At 36.6% G+C, this 14,828-nt stretch overlaps 1 protein-coding gene across 1 annotated transcript in view; it reads right to left on the minus strand.

Moving 5' to 3' along the window:
* Positions 1-14,828, minus strand: part of WDR64 (WD repeat domain 64) — a 189,447-nt gene that overhangs the window by 134,803 nt on the left and 39,816 nt on the right. Inside the window, exons 4-6 of the mRNA XM_074220912.1 lie at positions 8,078-8,181; positions 4,979-5,008; positions 152-262 (exon numbers count right to left, since the gene is read on the minus strand). Of these exons, the coding sequence (XP_074077013.1) occupies positions 152-262; positions 4,979-5,008; positions 8,078-8,181 (245 nt within the window). The remainder of the gene's footprint in view (positions 1-151; positions 263-4,978; positions 5,009-8,077; positions 8,182-14,828) is intronic.

Raw genomic sequence — 14,828 nt, forward strand, 5'->3', positions numbered from 1 at the left:
TAAGAGACTGAAAGGATTGATGTTGCCATCTTGCTCTCTCTCTTCTTCCAGATTGGCTTAAACATAGCCATAGTGTGGAAAGTTCATATCTAACTACCAACAGTGCTAATTAAAATGGGCTCATGTCCCTGAAGCTTTCTTGGCATAGTACCTGACTATTTCCTTGTGATTTGTGATCCCAGATGATGATGGTTCTTTCTGTGACAGCAACAATACGCTTTAGTTGAGGGAGATAATCACATCCTGTAATCCAAGAAGTATCCTAGAAAGAGATACAAGGGGTTTTTAAACTTAACCTCATCTTACACTTCTTATCTCAAACATTTTGGACTCAGTATCCTCTTGGTACATTGAAAAATTATGGAGGACTCCAAAGAGCTTTTGTTTATGTGTTAGTATATGTATGTATGTATATATATATATTATATATATATATATATATATATATATATATATATATATATATATATATACTAAGAATAACAGCATTTAAATAGAATTTTCTATAATTATTATCTCATTTGATCCTCACAGCTGCTCTGGGGGAATGGGTAGGTACTGATATTATTCTCACTTTATACATTAGGAAACTGTGGCAAATAGAGATATCAAGTGACTTGTCCTGGGATTACTCCACTATTAAATGTCTAAGGCTGGATTTGAACTCAGATCTTCCTGACTCCACGCCAGTGTTCTATTTCCTACCCAACTGCCTTGTCTTAAGTCAGATGCTTTAGTAATATTTGAGAAAAGAAAGGGATGTAACAATGTAGTTCATCATTGGATCAGGATGGAGATTCTGAAAGGAGAGATGAAGTGGGGTGGTATTCTAGGGATGGGAAATCACATTTTCAAGTACACAGAAGTAGGAGATAGAAGGCTAAGTTTGGGGATCAACTATTAGCTTAGGTTGGCTGGAGCACACAGCATTCAGGAGCATAATGTGAAAAAAAGGCTGGACTGGCAGAGAAGTATCAGATTATTGTGTTGCTATTGTTCAGCCATTTCAATGGTGTCTGATTCTTCGTGACCCCAATTGCAGTTTTCTTGGTAAAGATACTGGAGTGGTTTGCCATTTCCTTCTCCAGTTCATTTTACAGATGAGGAAACTGAGACAAACAGGGTTAAGTGACTCAATCAAAAAGTGTCTGAGGTCAGATGTGAATTCAGATCTTCCTGACTCCAGGCCCAGCACTCCTCTTAGCTGCAGTATTAGATTATATAGGACCTTAAACACCAGACAGAGAGTATATTTTATCATAGAACAATAGAGAATACTCAAGGCTTTTGAGGAGGGGAGTTATGTCTGCGCTTTGGAAATTTAGGTTTGTCAGCCATATGCAGGATGATCTAAAGAAAGGAGAGGGGAAGGAAGGAGATCAAGTAGGATGGAATTACAAAGGTCTAGGTTAAGTGGAACAATGAGAACCTGTAGTAGGTGGTTGACCATGTGAGTTGAGGAAAGAGGGTGGATACATGAATTATTGGGGAGATAAAATCAACAAAACTTGGCAATCATTTGAATATGGAGAGAAGGGGGTCAGTTCTGGATTCCGAGTCCACATTTTTTTTCTTCTGCTTAGTAATTAATTTATTCCAACTTGCAGAGTTAGTATTTCTGTCTCCTTTCACTTTTGATCTCTGGGGATAATCGAACATGGAATGCAATAACAAACGAGAACCATATACCAATTCTTTCTCTTCTTATACCTCCATCCTCTTCCCCTCTTGCTTCTGCTCCTCCTCCTCTTTTTCTTCTTCTTGCTCTTCCTCTGGATCTATGCTGAATTTTCTTAAATCTGCCTATCTTGCCCCCAACTTCTCTGCTAGTCTCTAACTTCAAATCAACTATCTTTGAGACATCTCAAACTAGAAGTTCAATAAACATCTTAAATTAAGCCCAAAATAGGATTCATCTTTCCTCCTAAATTCTCCTTCCTCCTCAACACCTCCTAACCTCTCTATTACTGTAGAAAACAACACCATCCTTCCAGGTTCTCAGGCTTCAATAATTTTTACACCGCCTCCACCCCCATATCCAATCTGTTGTCAAGGACTATTGATTCCACCTTTGCAATATCTCTCAAATATAAGCTTTTTTTATCCTAGGTGAGTTGATTACCATTCTAGTGCAGATTCATCACTGTACATCTGGCTATTTCAATAAGCCTTTTGCTAGGTACACTTGTCTCAATTCTTACCCCATTTCAACCCATCCTTCCTTCATTCATCTGCCACTGATTTTCCTAAAGCAAAAGACTGACCACCTCATGCCCACCTCCCATCCCACTCTATAAACTCCAGTGGTTCCTGATCATCTACAGAAAGCCCTCCTACCTCTCCAGTCTTCATACACCTTACCCTCTTTCATGTACTCTCTGACCTTTGAACTGTTTCTATGAACAAGATATTCTGTCTCTCTGGGCATTTTCTCTGTATGTCTCTCATACTTGGACTGTTCTCCCATCTCAACTCTACCTAGTGACCTCCCTTTAGTCCTAACTAAATCTTGTCTTTTAGAAGAAATCTTTTCAGGGCTTCTTAATTCTGCTGCCTTCCTTCTGTTAAATACTATTTATCCTTTATATTGCTTGCTCTATCTACATTAATTTATATGTTGTTTCCCCCATTAGATTATAAGTTCCTTAAGAGCAGGGTTAGCTTTTGCCTCTTATTGTATCAGCATTTAGTACAGTGTATACACATAGATGTTAAATAAATGTTTATTAACTGATTGATTGAATCTTCCTCCTCTTCTTGCTACCTCTACCTTCTATTCTTACTCTTTTTCTTCTCCTCTTTCTCTTTTGATGTATTCAATGTAATATTGAAAACCCCAGAATTGATTTAATAGACTGTCAGTTACTACAAATGAACAATATAACTTGATTTTACATCTAGGCAAAATATAACTGCAAAAATGATAACACTACAATGAGCAGAGTCATCCACATTCAACATAAATTCTATTCTGTACTGTAACCTAGAACTATCACTCCTATCACCCCTTTGTCCAAGAAGATTCTGTGGCTTTCTGTTGCCTCTACAAATACTTTGTTTTCAACCTTATAAAAGATATAGCACAAGACTTGGAGTGAAGAAATTTTAACTTCAATCTTGCTTCAGACATTTAGTGGTTGTGTGGCCCTGAGCAAGCCACTCTAACTTCTCTGTGCCTCAGTTTCTTCATCTATAAAATCTATAATATCAATTTTGCAGGCTTATTGTGAAGATCAAATCATCTACACACAAACACACACACACTCACACACACACACACACACACACACACACACACACACAGAAAAGCTCTGTGCAAACCTTAAAGCAATATATAATTGCTAGCTACTGTTATTTAAAATTCTTCACAATTTGATTGTAACCTAACCTTTCAAGCTAATCTCATCTTACTTTCATTTAAACACAAATTCTAGCTGCCTCCTGGATATTATTTGGGCAGATTTTCCATGCCTTTGACCAGGCAGCTCCTGTCTCGTTAGATTGCTTTCCATCACCTCATAGCCTTGTCCTCTCCTACAGTAGATCTTTCCTAGTCACCCTAGTTACACTCCCCTATTACCTTCTAATCACCTCAAAATCCCTTTATATTTTCTCTACTTCTCATTCATATATGCTTACTGATATGCATGTTATTTTCTCCCAATAATATCTCATTTCCTTTCTGGGACTGTTTCATTTTTGTCTTATAGGCTCAGTCTCTTATACATAGTAGACACACAACTAATGCTAATCGAACTGGCATTGATTAATTGCTCATTAAAAAATATCATGTATATTCACATCAATGTAATTCCTCACTTCATCAAAACTCCTCATTTTATGAATAAAGAAAATAATCTAGACATTTTTGGTTGAAGAAACTGTAGATGAGAGCGTTTAGGTGACTTAGCAAGAGATTAACATATATTAGATCATAATAGGCACTTAAAATGTTGATTGATGCACTGTTAATTCCAAATCAAAGAATTAGTGGGAGAATCAGGACTAAAATAAAAATATATGTGCAAATATTATTCCATGATTTACAAAGTATTTTTTTCCAAAGCAACCATTTGAAGTTAAATATTTCCAGAATTACAATTTCTGTTTTAAAGATAGGAAAATGGGGTTCAGAGAAGTAAACGAATTTGCCAATGTGGTCACATAGCTAGCTAGTCAGTATATCAGTGGCAGATTCAAACATAGAACACCTAATTCCAAGCCCAACATTGTTTTTGATAAACCATGAATCCAACTTCCTTAAGCTAAGTTCAATATCAGGTCCACTATCTTTTTCTCACCTCTTGTACCTTGGCAGAGTATAGAAGGAAATGTGTTCTCTCCTGCCCTATTTGAAGCTATGGAAGAATTCTAATAGCAAATATAAGTCTATGATTTTATAGCAGCATCCCTTGTCCTACCAAGGAAGAGAATCAGACCAATAATTTTGTTTTCAAATTTAAAATTCAAGAGGCTTTTAAATATTTTTCAACTTATTTAAATAATTCCTCCCCTACTGTTCCAATTATAGAGTCACCATATTAATTACAGAATAAATATGTCCTATCTAGTTTTCTAGATAATTAAGAATGAATTGAGTATATTAGGATTTTCCCCAATTCTGATCTTTTGTGATGACTCACTCATTCACTGCAAACCATGGTAAATGTGTTTAAATGATTGGCATTCTTTGTCAGTGGACTTTGATTTGCTCTGTATTTAATTCCCCACAAAAAGAAGATATAGGCTTGACCCTTTGGGCAAGATTGAAGGCCTCTTTACATTTCCTGGTCACTTCATTTCATAGTTCCAGTAAAGATGCACAATGAGAGACCTTGCTTTGACTGGGCTCTGATACTCCCGATATAAAATGGCAAAATAGGAAGATTTTTGTATTTCTAGGTGCTTTCAATTTATTGCTAAGAAACTATCTTCCAACTCCCCTTTAAGTTAATTAAAAAAGAAATGAAATACTTACTGTAACATTGATGGTTGCCTGAACCCTCATCTATAAGAAAAAAGCAAAGTAATGCAAAAAGTATATTAGACATTGCAATTAAGAAGAATGCAGTCATTTTCATGTTGACACTTCATGTCATCCTCCTTTCCCCCCTTGGGGATCTCTCTTCTTCCTCCCTAACCTATCCCATCCTCCTCCCAAGAAACTAGAGTAACCAAATTTTCTCTGGATAAGTCAGGCAATTAAGAGTCTTATCTTGAAACATATTGATGTCACCTCTTCTACTACTTCCTTGATTTCTCATTGTTTTTACCAAGTACTTCATTTCCCTGGTGCTGCAACACATTACTTTAAATTCTGTTACAACTATATGTTACTTGAGACTCTGTGATGAAAAATTTATAGTGAGATTAAACTAGCAATATTTTTTTAAAAGTTCTCTGGATAATAATAATAATAATAGACAATATTTATATAATATTTGGAGGTTTGCAAAGATCTTTGAGTATATTATCTCATTTGATCCTCACAACCTTGTGACATAAGTACTGCTATTATGCTTATTTTACAGATGAAGAAACTGAAACTTAGTGAGTTTAATTGACTTTAGTTGACAGGGGTCACAGAAGTGACTGAGGAAGTATTAAGCATTTATTAAGGGTCTACTATAAATGTTTAGTTGCATTCTTAGTTCATCAATGGAAATGGAGGGAATTTGAAACTGAAAATAAAGTGAAATTGAATAATTACTTTAAGTCTATTATGGAACAGGCATTGTTCTAAGTTGGAGATTCAGAGAGGCAAAAAATTGTCCTCATTCTTAAGGAACTAATAGTCTAATTAATGGTTAGGGCTTGTTATGAGAGTGGAGAGGGGAGGAAATAGTTTATATAGTGTATATAGTGCCTACTATGGACAAGACAGTGTGCTAAGCACACTTTGCCATCTCTATGAGATGTTATTTCCATTTTTCAGTTCAGCAAATTGAGGCAGAAGTAAATGACTTGTTCAAGGTAACACAAGACATATAATAAATGACTGAAGTTATATTGCTCTTTGGAGATAGGAAAAAATAAGATTTTGAAAGGAAAATGGAGAAAAGAAAGGAAAGCACTACACACACTTAATTTTTAATTTTGTTTCTTTGCTCCCCTCAACCCACTTATCTTTAATGGAAGTTACATGAGGAAGGTCTTTTAATTCTTTTTTTTTATTCTTTTTTTTGTTTGCTTTTTTGTTTTTTGCAAGGCAAATGGGGTTAAGTGACTTGCCCAAGGCCACACAGCTAGGTAATTATTAAATGTCTGAGGCCGGATTTGAACCCAGGTGCTCCTGACTCCAGGGCTGGTGCTTTATCCACTGCGCCACCTAGCCGCCCCAGGTCTTTTAATTCTTACAGAAGTTTCATAAGACTAGCATCATTTTTTTTTAAAAAAGCACCTTTGATGAAGTTTGTATTATAGAATTTTCATATTATATTCTTTAGTCTTTGAAAAACATCAGAAAATTCATATATATATATATATATATATTTTAATTTTCTCTTCCATAAAGAACATAAATTATGGATTGGGTGATAAGATATTCTAATGTGATCACTCATTTATCTTTTGATAAATTATTCTGATCAATTTTCAAAAAAAATTCTACCACTTGATATATCATAACAAAGAGCTGGGTGGCATACAAAGTGCTGGACCTAGTAGAGCCAGGAAGATCTGAGTTCAAATTCACCCCAGACAATTACTAGGTCTGTGATCTCGAGCAAGTCACCTAATCTCTGCTGTAGTTTCTTCAGCTGGAAAATGTAGGTAAAGACAATAGTATCTATTTTCCAGATTTGTTGTGAGGATCAAATATAAAGCACTTAGTATATAGTAGATATTTAATGACTACTGTTTCCTTCCTTATCTTATCTTTATTTTAATTTAATTTAACTTCCTTAAGTTTATTTTAATTTAATTTATTTTAAATAAATTTTTATTTCTGTTAATTCTGATCATACTTGTAAATTTAATTGATGCATTTAATTACATTTACATATTAGACATCAGACATTTGGTCTTGAATTTATATATATATATGTATATATATATATATATGCATATATATGTATACACACACACACACACACATCTAAAGATATGTATAAACACAAATGTTTATCTGAATGGATAAAAATACATATCACACACATATTTTCCCCTGATTGGGAATGCACTAAATTTCACTTTGAACACTGATATGAACTTTTTTAAAAAAGTGAAAATCTGGGCGGCTAGGTGGTACAATGGATTGAACACTAGCCTTGGAGTCAGGAGCACCTGAGTTCAAATCCGGCCTCAGACACTTAATAATTACCTAGCTGTGTGGCCTTGGGCAAGCCACTTAACCCCATTGTCCTACAAAAAAAACCAAAACAACAACAAAAAAGTGAAAATCATAATCCTCTCATTTAAGATTATATCTTGTTCTCTACTAGTTTTAATTTCTAGGAAAAAAGAAAAATCAACCCTTAGGTCATACAAAAACCAAATTACAGTAAATATGATGCAAAAGGCCTTTTGTTAAAGAAAGAAATAAAAGAGACCAATTCATTTCAGTTTTCAGTTATTTAATAGGCAAAGCCCTTTCTACAGCTGTCAATGAACTAGAAAAGTAGAATGCCTTAGTCATATTAATACTAAAAATGTCATCTTTGCAGATTCATATTGATATGATATATATTAATTAACAGCATGCTTCCTATTAAAATATCCCAGTTAAAAAGTTAAGTTAAAAGAAGTTAAAAGAAGTTCTATGTCACCCTGAGCTACCAGATTATATATTTTATAGGGTATTCTCAAAACCATTTTCTTTATGAAAGTTTTTTTTTTAATTTACACCTGAACACTAATCCAGTTTTATCCTATGATTGAATCAGTACTACATTGTACAACAGAGAATTCTGGGACAGTGCCAGATTTGGTATTCTCAATATTACAAAAATAGATCAGGGAGTCTACATTCACTTCAGGGATTGTTCTGTGTTTTTATTTGGGGTGATAATTTCAAACTATGGTTTGCAATTCTGGCTATGCCTGATGCAAAACTGAAAAAAAAAACTTTTAAAATTACCTGACTGTTGAAGACTGTTATTGATCCTTTCTGAGTTGCTGCTATCAGGAAATCCACTTGAGGAATCTTGATGAGACACTTAACTACATCACGTTTCCTGCCACCTGTCAATGGCATAATAATTCATTTGATCTTCCAGTGGAAGAGACTCTAAAATCCATTTTTTTAGGTTTTAAAAAAGAAAAAGATACTTCTACCTTTTCCAAAAATCTCAGAGCACAATTTAACAACAACAGCAAAAAAGTCAACCAAACAGCAGTAGCTGCTGCCAAGTCTATAGGACATCAGTCTGATGACACAGTTAGAGAATGGAACTACCCTTTATATTTTCTGTAAAATTCTACAGAGTAGGTTTTTGGTTTTCTTTTTGTTTCTCTTTTTGCTAGTTAGTTTGATTTGTAAACATTATCTTTCCACTGAGATTATCTCTGTTTAGGAATTCCAGCTTTCTCTAAGTTGTAGCAGCTTTCTAGATAGAATTCATGTCATTTGAGGTTCTCTGATATTAAAGAATAAAACTACTTTAATTTTCTAAAGTTTCATTGTATTGTGGTTTTTTTTTTTTTTTAGGTTTTTGCAAGGCAAATGGGGTTAAGTGGCTTGCCCAAGGCCACATAGCTAGGTAATTATTAAGTGTCTGAGACAGGATTTGAACCCAGGTGCTCCTGATTCCAAGGCCTGTGCTTTATACTACACCACCTAGCCGCCCCTGTATTGTGGTTTTTCAAATAATTTTGAAAACATACAAAATATGTATAGTCAAAACTCTTCACTCATATTTATAATGTATGGTAGAAATAGCATGCAAGATGATCGACCAAAGTTGCTATGGTTTCTATATCTTTGGTAAATTGAAAGGGACAAATAGAACATAATTCTTGAATTATGTCAAGGTAATTCTTAAAATTATTGTCAGGTTGTTCTTTGCTCCTACAAATTTCATGGTTTGCATACTAGGCTACCATACCATTTCATTCAATTAAAATGATCTCTCTGAGAATTAGGATCTGAAAATAACAGTATTCTCAAAAGTTGTGGAACCCTTCCTGTAATGCTAGCCAACAATTCAATACTTCAGTTTTTCATCTACAACAATGTCACAGAAATCCAGGATATTCCTGCTGTGAATAATGGAATCATTACGAAGAATGTTTGGACTGTTTACTAAAGAGAAATAATTGCCATTAGTCAAATATGATTTATTAGGTAGCTTGAATAATGAAAATAAACTTATTAATATCACAGTTCCCTTCAATCTCCTGTCTGGAGAGTCTTCCAAACTTTCTTGGGGTCTTTGGAAATTGATGAAAGCAAAATGTTCTTTTAGAGACTATTGTCCAATAAAGCATCCATCATACACATTTCAAAAGTTGTGAGATTCCTTGAATATATAATAATGGAATTAACTTTGTCAGTACTGATTAGTACTATCAGAGCAAAGCATAAAAGAGGGGGATGTCTGATCATCAAAAACGCTTGCCACACTCAGGATATCCTAGAGGATAAAATGCTAGGCGGAAGCTTCAAATACAACCACTTTTCTTAGGGCACAAATCCTTAGTTCCATTAGCTGGTATGAGGCTCCTGAGCAAACAGAGTACTTTACTAAAAATCAGAAAGACCTGAGTTTAAGTGCTGCCTCAGATGTTTTACAAGCTGGGTGAAACCTCTGCCTCCTTATTAACCCACACAATGGGGACAATAACAGCACTGACCCACTGGATGGTCATGAGGATAAATGGAAATAATATTTTTTAAAAACTTTGTAGACCTTAAAATACTATCTAAATAGCATAAAACATGAAGTAGGAATCTTTGACCATCATGGTTACCTGTTTTTTGTTTAATTTTAACATTTTTATTTATAACTCTTATTTTCATATTTCCTAAATTTCACCCTGCACTCCTCCTCTTTTCCCTCACTGAAAGTCATCTAATCTAACAGCTAAATTTGGGGGTCAGGGGTAACAACTGAAGTTAAGTGACTTGCCCAGAATAGCCCATCTAGGAAGTGTCTGAAGTCATATTTGAACTCTGGTCCTATTGACTCCAGGGCTGGTATTCTATCCACTGTGCCACCCAGCTGCCCTAAAGACTATATGTTCAAAAAAAATATAAGAGAAATATGTTTTCGGGGGGCAGAACCAAGATGGCGACAATAAAGGATCGAGTTTTAGGCGCTCTCTGATAAAACTTTGAAACTAAGGACTCTAACTAAACTTTCGAGAGACAGAGCCCACAGAGGGATCCAGCGAGGCAATTCTCCTCATCAAGGTAACCTGGAAAAGATCAGAAAGGCTCTGCTCCCCGGGTCAGAGGGGCAGCCTGTCGGAGGGGCAGACCGCCAGAGGGGTGGCCCACCAGAGTGAAAGAACTTCAGCCTCCCGGAGGCAGCCCCAGGATGCTGGGAGTCTTGGATCACAGCAGCGGGGGAGTCTCCTGAGCTGCACCCCTGGGAGCACCGGGCATAAAGTGGGGGAACAGCGGGGGACCTCTGCCAGAGTGAGCCCGTGGAGTCCAGCCCTCAGGGCACACATCTTTCTGCAGCCCTGATCCTAAAACAGAAGCAGGCCAAGCCAGTAAGCAGGAGCCCCCAGGGCATGAGCCCATTGAACCTAGGGAGGGGAGTGAAGAGAGATTGCAGAGCTCTGTCCTCTGCCCCTGGAACAGGACTCTGGGGCTCTGACCACATTCAGCTTTTGATCCCAGTCTAGGACCCCCCTTAGAACAGCAGGCCCCCCCACCTCAGCCCCAAGGCAGAGGTGGGGGCGCATATGGTCATTCACAGACCAGGAGGGAGGACAGAGCCTCACACACTGAGACCCTTGTGGGAGTATCCCAAAAGCTCAGAAAGCACCCCCAAACCAGGCCCAGGCTGGGAAAATGAGCAAGCAGAGGAATAAGAGGAGCACCATTGAGAAATATTTTGCAAAGGAGCCCAAGAAGGATCAAAATACTCAGTCTGAAGATGAGGAAGCACAAGCTCCTGCATCTAAAGACTCCAAGAAAAACAGAAATTGGGCTCAGGCTATGATAGAGCTCAAAAAAGACTTTGAAAATCAATTGAGGGAGTTGGAAGAAAAACTGGGAAAAGAAAGGAGAGAGATGCAGGAAAAACATGAAAATGAAGTCAGCAGCTTAGTCAAGGAAATCCAAAAAAATGCTGAAGAAAATAGCATGCTAAAAACCAACTTAGGTCAAATGGATAAAACAGTTCAAAAAGTTACTGAGGAGAAGAATGCTTTAAAAAGCAAAATTGGCCAGATGGAAAGAGAGATAAGAAAACTCTCTGAGGAGAACAAATCCTTCAAAGAATAGAATTCAGGGAGATTGATGAATTTACCAGAAATCAGGAATCAATACTTCAAAACAAAAAAAATGAAAAATTAGAAGAAAATATGAAATATCTCATTGAAAAAAGAACTGATATGGAAAACAGACTTAGGAAAGATAATTTAAAATTATTGGAATACCTGAAAGTCATGATCAGGAAAAGAGCCTTGACATCATTTTCAAAGAATTACTACAGGAAAATTGCCCTGATATTCTAGAAGCAGAGGGCAGAATAGAAATGGAGAGAATCCACTGATCCCCCCCGAGAAAGAGATCCCAAAAAACCAACCCCTAGGAAAATAATAGCCAAGTTCCAGAACTCCCAAGTCAAAGAGAAAATATTACAAGCAGCCAGAAGGACACAGTTCAAATATCGTGGAGCTGCAGTCAGGATCACACAGGACTTAGCAGCAGCTACATTGGAAGCTCGTAGGGCTTGGAATATAATATACCAGAAGGCAAAAGAGATTAGAATGCAGCCAAGAATGAACTACCCAGCAAGGCTGAATGTCCTCTTTCAGGGAAAAAGATGGACTTTCAATGAATCAGGGGAATTTCAAATGTTCCTGTTGGAATGGCCAGAGCTGAACAGAAGGTTTGATCTTCAGATACAGGACTCAGGTGAAGCATAGAGATTGGAGGACAGGAAGGAAATATGAGGGACTTAATGAGGATGAACTGCATGTATAGAAAAATGACACTGATAATACTCATATAAACCTTCTCAGTTAATAGAGCAGGTAGAGGGAGCTTTTATAGTTGAAGCACAGGAGAAAGCTGAATTCGAAGATAAAATATGGTGTAAAAATGGAGTCAATAGAAAAAAAAAGGGAAATGTAATGGGAGAAAGAAAAAGGAGAGGGGGAATAGGCCAAGATATTTCATATAATAAGATTTTTCTTTATTACAATGAGCTACTGCAATGATATGGAAGAGGGAGGCAAGGGGGAATGAGGGAACCTTTGCTCTCATTAAAGGTGGCTGGGAGAGGAAACAGCATATATACTCAATGGGGTATAGGCATCTGTAGTAAGAAGGGCGGGGGAGCAGGGGGAAGGGGTGGGGATGTGAATAAAGGAGGAGAGGATGGACCATGGTGGGGAGAGTGGTCAGATATAACACATTTTCTTTTATACTTTTTGCAAGGGGCTGGGATTGGAAGGCTTGTCCAGGACCATAGGGCCAGGTGGATGCTGGGCCTAAGGGGTGGTAAGGGGGTGCAGGGCCTCTTGGCCCCAGGACCAGGGATCTGTCTGCTGCGCCACTCAGCTACCCTACAGCAGAGTCAGAGTGAAAGGAGAGAGAAAATATAGTACATGGTAGTGGAGAAATAAGAAAGGAGGGAGTTGCGATCAGCAATGGCAACATTGGAAAAATGTGGAAGTAACTTTTGCAATGGACTTACCATAAAGAATGTGATCCACCTGTGACAGAGTTGTTGGTGTTGGAAGAAAGACTGAAGCACATTTTTTATTATTATTATTTGGGGGAGGGTGCAGGGCAAATGGGGCTGGGTGGCCTGCCTGGAGACACATAGCAGGGTGATCGTTGGTTGTCTGAGGCTGGATTTGGACCTGGGTGGTCCTGGCTCAAGGGCCAATGCTCTGTCCACCACCCAGCCACCTGTACTATTATTACTATTTTATTTTATTTTTGGTCTTTTTTTTTCCTTCTTTTTGGTTTTTGCAGGGCAGTGGGGATGGGGTGGCTTGCATGTCACACAGCTGGGTGATTGTTGGGTCTATGGGGCTGGATGTGAGCTCGGGTGGTCGTGGCTCCAGGGCTGGTGCTTCATCCATTGTGCCACCTGACCATACCTACAATTATTACTATTATTTTTTTATTTTAATTTTTTTTCCTCCCCTTTACTTTATCGCTCAAGCAAGTCTATATTTATGGGGGAGGGGTATTTCATTTACTCTTAAACAAGAATATTTTATTAATGTAAAAAAACACATTTGTACAAAATGAGAATAAAAAAAATTAAAAAAAAGAAATGTTTTCCAGCAAAATGGATTAATATATTGAATATTGATAATATATTGAAAAAGTCAGAAGATATAAGCTCGTTCCATATTCATGGACTTCCAGTCTCTGCAGAGGTGAGGGAGGTATCTTGTTCTTTATAATTTTGCAACATTAACTTTTGATTGTTTTGTTATGTTGCTTTTCCCATTTGCCTTGTTGTAATCATGGTGATTATTGTTTTCTTGACTGTTTATTTCATTTTGTATCAGTTAATATATGTCTTTCCATGCTTCTCTATATTCATTCTACTTCTTATAGCACAGTAGTATATATATATTTTTTTTAGGTTTTAGCAAGGAAAATGGGGTTAAGTGGCTTGCCCAAGGCCACACAGCTAGGTCATTATTAAGTGTCTGAGAACGGATTTGAGCCCAGGTACTCCTGACTCCAGGGACAGTGCTCTATCTACTGTGCCACCTAGCTGCCCCCACAGTAATATTTCATTATATTCATTTGCCACTAATTATTCCCCAATCCATAGGTATCGAGTATGTTTCTAATTACTTGGTATTTTAAAAATTACTCATATAACTTGTTTAGTAGGGAAGTATATATTTTCTAATCAATGATCTCCTTAGGGTAAGCACCCAATAGTGTGATCTCAGTGATAAAGGGTATAGTCACTTAATCATTTCTTTTGCATAATCCCAATTGCTTTCCAAAATAGTTATATTAAATCACATCTTTTAACAAGTGGGCCTATTCTCCCACAATTCCTCCACTTATTATTCTTTTCAGGAAAAGTTTGAAGTGATTGATATCTTTTCTAAAATAAAGTGTCCAAAACTTTTCTATGGTGTGATTAGAGAAAACTATAATGGAACTATTAAAATCTTTTGATCTGGCAACATATTCTTTTAATACTTCTTTCAAATGAATTGGGTTTTTTGACTGCCTTGTCATATTTCTAACTCATATTAAGATTTTAGTTCATAAAAATTGCAAGTTAATATATTTTCCAAGAACTGCTTCTCAGTGGTTTGCTATTTTTAATGTAAATGTTAAGACTTCATTTTGTCCCAGTGAAAGCTAATCTTGATAGATTCACCTCATTGTTCCAGCTCATTGAGATCTTTTAGGATAGTGATTTTGTTATCCAGTGCTATCCCTTCTAACCTTATGTCATCAGACAGCATAATAAGTATGCTACTCATGCATCCATATCAATCACTGATGAAAATGCTAACTAGAAAAAAATGAAATATGGAGACCTGGAACAATACACTAAAGCATATCATCCAAATTAAGCTTGATCTAGTAATAAAAATAATATTCTCAATCTGAGTTCTGAATCTGAGATCCATTATTCATAACTGAGGCACATACCTCCATTTTCTTCATAAGCAGTATAAGGAGAGATTTGTCAAATAACTTGCTAAAACCAAAGATA

The sequence above is a fragment of the Macrotis lagotis genome, chromosome 2, assembly GCF_037893015.1.
Source record: "Macrotis lagotis isolate mMagLag1 chromosome 2, bilby.v1.9.chrom.fasta, whole genome shotgun sequence".
NCBI lineage: Eukaryota > Metazoa > Chordata > Mammalia > Peramelemorphia > Peramelidae > Macrotis > Macrotis lagotis.